Genomic DNA, 7,049 nt, shown 5'->3' with positions numbered 1-7,049 from the left:
AAAGGATGAAAGTTTATCAAAGTCTTAATTATTGAAAATGTCTGAAATGTTTGTCTGACTTTTTTACATTTTTCTTTCAGCAGGATCTTAACTAACACAGGATGTACTTTATTTTGAAAGGAACTTGTGCTTCTGTCAAAAATAAAAGAAGTTATAATGATTAAATATAGAGAAATATAGCAGTTATACATTATTGTACTATCTTAGAGATACATTTTGTAATTGTTTTAGTCTTTATGAATTGTATTTTTCTAAACACAGGTGAGGTTTTGTGGAGCTCGTTGGGTTTTTGTTAAGAAGGATCTGATCTAAATTGATCTTTTAGCGTTAAAGGTTGCAGACCTCCCTGGGCTAAACGCAAAAAACAAAAATCCTAAACTTATTAAAAAAAAATAAAACATAATTTAAAATAAACTTCTATTTTGATCAACTATGATCCTTCTTAAAAAAAAAAAAACTTTATTAATGTATCTCAATATTTAGAATTTTAGCTTTTGATCCAGTTTGTTAAAAAAAAAAAAAAAAAAGCTATAAGAAAATGTCAGCCTTTTATTTTTAGGTTGCTTTAGTTGATAAATCTAATGTAGTGTTTTTGTTTTTCTTCCAGGTTCAGTTTCATATATTTGTCTCTTTAGTTGAGAATAAAACCTCAACATCTGAGATTCTTCTGCTTCTTTAAACAGATTTGCCAAAAATATTTTTATTTACTTAGTTTTAAGTATACAATTTTCTAATTTGGAGAAATTAATAAAGAGGAACCGACCACTGCTAAGATACCAACTAGATTTCATTTTGATAATTTTATATATTACAAATTTTTTTTTTGCACAACTAGATTAAAGTGAACAAAAGCAAAATTTGTGCAAATAAAAAAAGAAAGGCTCGATGAGCCGCTTTTCTCCTTTAAAATCTACTGGAATGAACGTGTTCATGATTGAAAACTTACACTACGTTAAAGATTTTGTTTAAGCGTCACCGGCTCAGGTGTTAAAGGGTTAAAAAGCAGAAGACATCATCAGTGAATCAAATTTGTAACTTTCCCAAAAAGAATTCTGAAACCTGACGAACAATATAAAAAGTATTTTAATAATTTAAACTTGAACCACATGCTTCACTTTTGGCAAATGTTCAGTGAAAACACAGAATCCCCCACAGGAAAAAAAAAAACTAAAAAATACTTTTTTTCTTTATAAATACACAGTTCATAAAACAGACCGTATAAAATCGTAATAGCGACCCCTACAGTTTGTCATTCTTCAAGTTTGTCCGGCGTGTTCGGAGGTCACAGAGCCGTTGCAGCAGTGACCATCTGAGATTCAGCAGGCAGAGAGTGGAGCGACGGGCTCGCCGCCGTGTGGTCGTCCGACTCTGCTCGGTTTGGAGGCGGAGCAGAGTTCGTAGGGAAGGCGTTGAACAGGATGAAGCCGGCGGTGATGACGATGAAGGAAACGATGTAGAGAGCCGAGAACTGAGGACAAAAACAACCAAACGTCAAACTTCTGTGAGGGGTGAGGGGGCGGAGCTAAAGTAAAGACGCAAACGAAGCAGAACCTGGTAGTGGAAGAGGAAGAGGCCGCAGAAGAGGCTGAAGAGGTCGGCGGTGAGCAGAGACAGGTTGACCGCCGTGGCGCTGGTCATCTTCACCACCACGGGCATGAAGCTGTAGAGCGCGTACATGCACAGGGCGTAGAGCGCAAACAGCATGACTGCGGAGCGCAGACGACACGCTCGGTTAACACGGGTCAAACTAGGATCCGATTGAAGTCAATTCAAAACAAAATCAGAATACACATCTGAAAAATAATTATTCTAAAAGCTTTTAGAAATCTCCAAAGTACAGACTGTAAACATTTCCTCAAACTATAGTTGGAGAAATGTTGATAACTTGGAGGAAAAAAAGAAAATTCATTTGTAACAGCTGCTGTTTTGTATTTTTATTCTTTCATTTTCAGTCCTCAATTGACCCTGTCCCAGAATGTCATTAAACTGGGTCACAGAGACACAGCAGTGAGAGTGAAGAATAACTGAATGACCTCATGAACCCAAACATGGAGATATCATTACAGATGTTTTTCTAGAGCTTTTTTAAATAAATCTGATCTTTGTCTCCTCCATGCTTTGTAAACAGAAACACAGACAGCGCTCCATGTAGCAAATAGGCTAAAACATTGGCTGGTAGCTCCTCCCACGTGCGGCTGAGGTGTCCAGCCAGCGAATTTGACACGCTTCAAAAGAGAGGTGGTCGACACAAATTTGATACATCAATCACATTTGGTGTTCACGCAGCTCTACATGTTTGGGGTTGCTTTGCCAAGTCTTGCAGTTGCTATAGCAACCCCAAGATGGTGTCGCTCCAGAGTTTCAGGGGGTTTTCAGATGAACAAATTTTCACTATGATCCGAGCCCATAATATGGGGTCAGATCAGGATTAAAGTGAGCGAAAAAACAAATTTTGAAAATTTGAAAGCAGTTTTAAACTCAAAAATACAAACTGAAAACTTGAAGGAATTATTGAAAATTTGAAAAGCATTGGAAACGTGAAAAAAATAATGAAAATTTGAAAAAAATGTTAATTTGAAACTAAAAAAACAAAAAAAAACTTACTAATTACAAAAACAATTTTTATTTGTACTTCTAATTTTCCTTTTTTTCATTTTAATTATTTGCTTTCAGTTCTCCGTTTTCAGTTTCAATTCAGAGTTTGAGTTTTCGTTGCTAAGCTGATCCTAATTGTACACGGGGGCGGGGCTTTGCCCTCATTGGCTACCGTAACCTTCAGCAGATCCTGAGCAGAACTTACAGATGAAGCCGTCCCAGTTTCTGATCGCCACCTCGTGAGTCTCCAGAACGGCGCTGAACACAGAAACACCAAACAGGAGAGACATCAGAACACCAACTTTGTTTTTATCTATGTTATGTCATGAATAAAGAATTATTTATTTAATTTATCCCAAACTTGTAACTAACAAAACACATATGTAAATCTAAACATTTGTGCAGTGAAATTCAACAGAAACAACTAAAATAAATACATAACGAGTTGCTGCTCAGGGTGAGAAAGCGTCGCCACCGTTTCTGATCCACACGTGGCGTGCAGAGACTGCACCGCCTTTCTCCACCTGGATTGTCAACATGCGACTGAAACGGAGGAGCGGCGTGGAAACGGCGGCTGCGACGAGTTCAAGAGCGGCTCAGAGGAACACTCACAGCTGCACGCCGCTGATGAGCGTCCCGAACAGACCCATCATGCCCAGGAACTCCACCCGACTCTGGTTCTTCACCGTGTGCTCCTGACACAGGTTGGAAACGGCGTACAGGACGGCGCTGAGCAGCACCAGGCCGTCACCCAGTATCACGTTGCTCGCTGCAGGCGGGAAAAACAAAGATTCTTCAGGAAACCCGACGAAGCTTTTTCCCTCTGCAGCGTTTTGATGACCCGCAGGTCTGTGGGAGCATCTTACCGGATCCCTCGTTCCTGCCAGCGAGGATGTCTGCTCCGACCATGGCCCCCACCCCCAGCAGACACACCGCCACGGCCACGAAGTGCACCAGCCGGTAGCGCGTCTTCAGGAAGAGCCTGGAGAGCAGCATGAGCACCGGGATCACAAAGCAGTCCAGCAGCTGCAGCACAGACACACAGCGTCAACGACAGGAAACTCCACGCTTTCACAATAAAAGCTCTGCATGATCACAAACATAAGAAATACTGGACTGTAAAGAAGAACTGGACCGAGTCAGGGTGACGTCATCCATAAAAAATGGTTTACTTCCGGTTCAAACCAAATGAAGTCAATTCAGTTGCCATTTTTTCCTCAATATGGACACCGCCATGTTGGAACCAGACAACATTAGTAAGCAGTGATTTGCTTAAGTCGGTCTAACCACTTTAACCAATCAGGATTGAGCTTGTGGAAAGGCCACACCCCTACTACTTGAAAGTGGCTACACAAAATCTACTTCTATTGAGACATCTGACTGATCAGTTTATAACTTAAATAACAGAAAAAAAATGTGGGAAAAAAAAGGATTATTAAAAACATGAATAAAAAAGGGTATCAGGTCAAGAATGGTTATTCTGACCAACAGAATGACTGAGTAATAGATGTTTTTTCTCTACAGAAGTCTACGGGATTTTAGCCTCTTGGAGCCACTTCCTGTTTGGGACACCAGGGGGAGGAGTCACTCTGTCCAGTTCTTCTACACAAGCAATGTCGATGACCTATGGGGTCAAATCAGGATCAACGCAAGTATGGAAAAACCAGATTGCACATTTGAAGGAAAAAAAATATTAGAAAACAATTTTAAACTCTAAAGTCTACATGGTAAATTTAAAGTATTAATTTAAAAGTTAAATACAAAAAAAAAAAAGATGAAATAAAAATACATTAAAAATGTAAAAAATGAGAAACAAAGTTGAACAAATACAGAAAACTTGAATAAAAACCCAATAAACCTAAACATTACAAAATAAAATATAAATATTTTTGCTACAGATGCTCTTTTGGACAATCTTTTCATTTCTCTCTTGAATCACTCTGAGAAATGACATCACCATAACCTCTGTTACGCAACATTAATCATCTCCTTGTAGCCAATGGGCTCAAAGCTCCGCCCCCCACGTACAATTACAATCAACTCTTCAGCCCTGAACTTCCGTCTCTGCATGTAGATGTTTCAGGAGCCGTGCAGACACACTTCCAGCTCACAAACACGACTGTGGAAGACGACCAACCTACCTGAACACTAGTTAAGGTGGTGAACTGGTAAGCTTTCACAACAGCATAGTTGGCCTCCACATCTGCCAAACCCATCAGCAGATACTTCCACCATTTATTCTTCAACATCTTTAGGATGTTGCTGTCACCTACAGACACAGAAGAAAGAAAAACATTGAGTCACCAACATCTTTGAGCTTTATACAATAAAAAACACGTTTTTAAATGAAATATAAAGACTTTAACAACTACTTCATTAAAATGGAAACTGAAACCATTAAAAAAATTATTGTTTTGATTTCTTAAATCAACCTTGAAAGAATTAGAAACACAAAAATGTTTTGTTCCTAAAAGAAAAAAATAATTAACAAATGTAGTTTAGATTTTTAAATAATTAAGATAAAAATTGTCAAATAAATGCAACTGAAGCAGAAAAAACATTTAAGATCAGGCCTGTAGTTTTCATCATAGGTATACCTCAACTATACTTTCACTTTATCTGTCTTCTTCTTTCTTCTTCTCTCAAAATACATTTTGTACTGTCTGGATAATACAAGATTTCTGCTTATGCCGATTATCATTATAAAAAATATATTTCTTTCTCTCTTTCCTGGTATCCATTCCAAATAAAAATATAATTATGAATCATGTGTTCCATGACCATAAATGACAGTAGCTGCAGCAGAGGACACACCTTTGCGCGTGCACAGGATGAAGGTGTAGGTGAGGAGCAGCAGGGCGTAGTTGAGGAAGCTCTGCAGCATGGGCGTCCTCACCCCCGAAACAGCCAGGTACTCGCAGCTCACCGCCGTGCCGCAGATCAGCAGGGACAGAACCTGACCCATCACCACGGTCTTCAGCAGACGCCTGGAGGGACGGAAACCACACCATGAGGGAACGTCTGAGGACGGCCTTTGGGTTTGGACGACACTTTCAGCAGCACACGAAAAAGTTTTCCAGCCTGATAAAAATCTTCCCGATACTGTCTAGATGTCAACAGGAACAGATGAAACTGACCGAAAACAAACACATCTGAGAAGATTTCATTTCCTTCAGGGTTCTGTCATCAGAGAACCCAAACGCACCATGTGAAGATGCTTCTCAGGTCATAACTGTGCAATCCACAGGCAGCTTTACATTTCCCGCAGAGTCTGTCTTCTGTAATTTCCTCCATCATTTCAGGAAAGCTAAACCTGGGGAGACAGGAAGGAGAGGAGAGACTAAAACCATCAGAAAAGAGAAAAAATGAACTTTTTCAAGGTTCTTCCAGTCAGATTGAGCGCGAGGAAAGAGCCCCGTTATCTCCACAGGAACGTGAACATCCTTGACTTAAGCTACAAAGATGATAAGGTTAACAAAACACACGTATGTGATCAGGATTGGATTCTTAAATAAAGTCCAAACACCACGTGCAGCCAGAACTGAGAGGTCACGCGCGTTACTGTACTCTGATGTTGAGGCTCAAAGTGACATTTATGAAGCTTGAATGATCACGTGACTGACGCCGATTTTTATACAAAACCCTTTATCACGAAACTGACTATTTAAGTGTTACGAAATGAACCACAAAATCCTGTAAAGAACCAAATAAACGGAAACCCGCCACTTTTTGAATAAAGTTTGGTTTACCTGCACGTTTTCAGTGGGAAACACCAACGACAAACAGAGAAAACGAGCGACAAAATTCAGCCAAATACTCGTTACTACTCACGTTACTACTCCTCGGTCGTGTCATGACAGTCGTGAGAGTTTTTCTAAGGCGAATAAATTACAGTCACTCAAACCTCCACGCCACATTTCACGCCACATGCGGAGAAGCATCTTCCGAGTGGCAGCCAACTCCACTGCTTTCAAGACCCTCCTCCTCGACGCTGATTGGCTGAAAGACATCTATAGGTCATTTACATGGTCACATGATGCGGATGTTGATCCTGAATATTTTAAACCTCACCTTTTTCTTTTTTTTATTCACCTTTTCTCTTTCTCTCTTGTTCAATAAAATTAATAAATACAGAAATAAACAAATACAAATAAATTATATAAGTAATAAATTAAAGAATTTTTACATTTAAGATTTAATATTCAAGATAATATATGTCAAATATGTAAAAATGATATTGAAACTCAAAATAATCTATTCTAGGATTGTAATGTGGTTATTAACCTTTGGGGTGATTAATATACATGGCGTTCAACAAAAAAATGCAATTATGTTATTTACGTATCTTAATATTTAATTTGGCTGTATTGACAAAGAAAAGAAAATTAATTTTTTTCTTCAAAACTTTTTTGTAGCTTTTTCTTTCCAAAATATCGATTTTTTAAAGAAAGTCC

The 7,049-nt window shown here is 38.8% G+C and overlaps 1 protein-coding gene across 1 annotated transcript; it reads right to left on the bottom strand.

Moving 5' to 3' along the window:
• Positions 1-1,065: 1,065 nt before the first annotated feature.
• Positions 1,066-6,599, bottom strand: slc35f2 (solute carrier family 35 member F2). The gene is made up of 9 exons (XM_024266196.2): positions 6,427-6,599; positions 5,801-5,908; positions 5,410-5,582; positions 4,737-4,864; positions 3,462-3,621; positions 3,208-3,364; positions 2,801-2,853; positions 1,552-1,706; positions 1,066-1,468 (listed from the first exon to the last, which is right to left on the bottom strand). The coding sequence occupies exons 2-9, from the start codon at positions 5,890-5,892 to the stop codon at positions 1,283-1,285; spliced, it is 1,104 nt and encodes a 367-aa protein (XP_024121964.1). The 5' UTR covers positions 5,893-5,908; positions 6,427-6,599; the 3' UTR covers positions 1,066-1,282.
• Positions 6,600-7,049: the final 450 nt, after the last annotated feature.

Source organism: Oryzias melastigma, linkage group LG14, assembly GCF_002922805.2.
Source record: "Oryzias melastigma strain HK-1 linkage group LG14, ASM292280v2, whole genome shotgun sequence".
Taxonomy (NCBI): domain Eukaryota; kingdom Metazoa; phylum Chordata; class Actinopteri; order Beloniformes; family Adrianichthyidae; genus Oryzias; species Oryzias melastigma.
Note: the sequence above shows the minus strand (reverse complement) of the source record. Positions and strands in the feature narration are given on the sequence as shown.

Bases quoted from the DNA above. Each gene is read 5' to 3' on its own strand.
- slc35f2 (XM_024266196.2), bottom strand. From the start codon at position 5,892: ATGATGGAGGAAATTACAGAAGACAGACTCTGCGGGAAATGTAAAGCT. The intron at 3,622-4,736 runs GTAGGTTGGTCG...TCTGTGCTGCAG, and splicing joins CCACCTTAACTAGTGTTCAG to CTGCTGGACTGCTTTGTGAT. The intron at 3,365-3,461 runs GTAAGATGCTCC...TCCCGCCTGCAG, and splicing joins TGGCAGGAACGAGGGATCCG to CGAGCAACGTGATACTGGGT.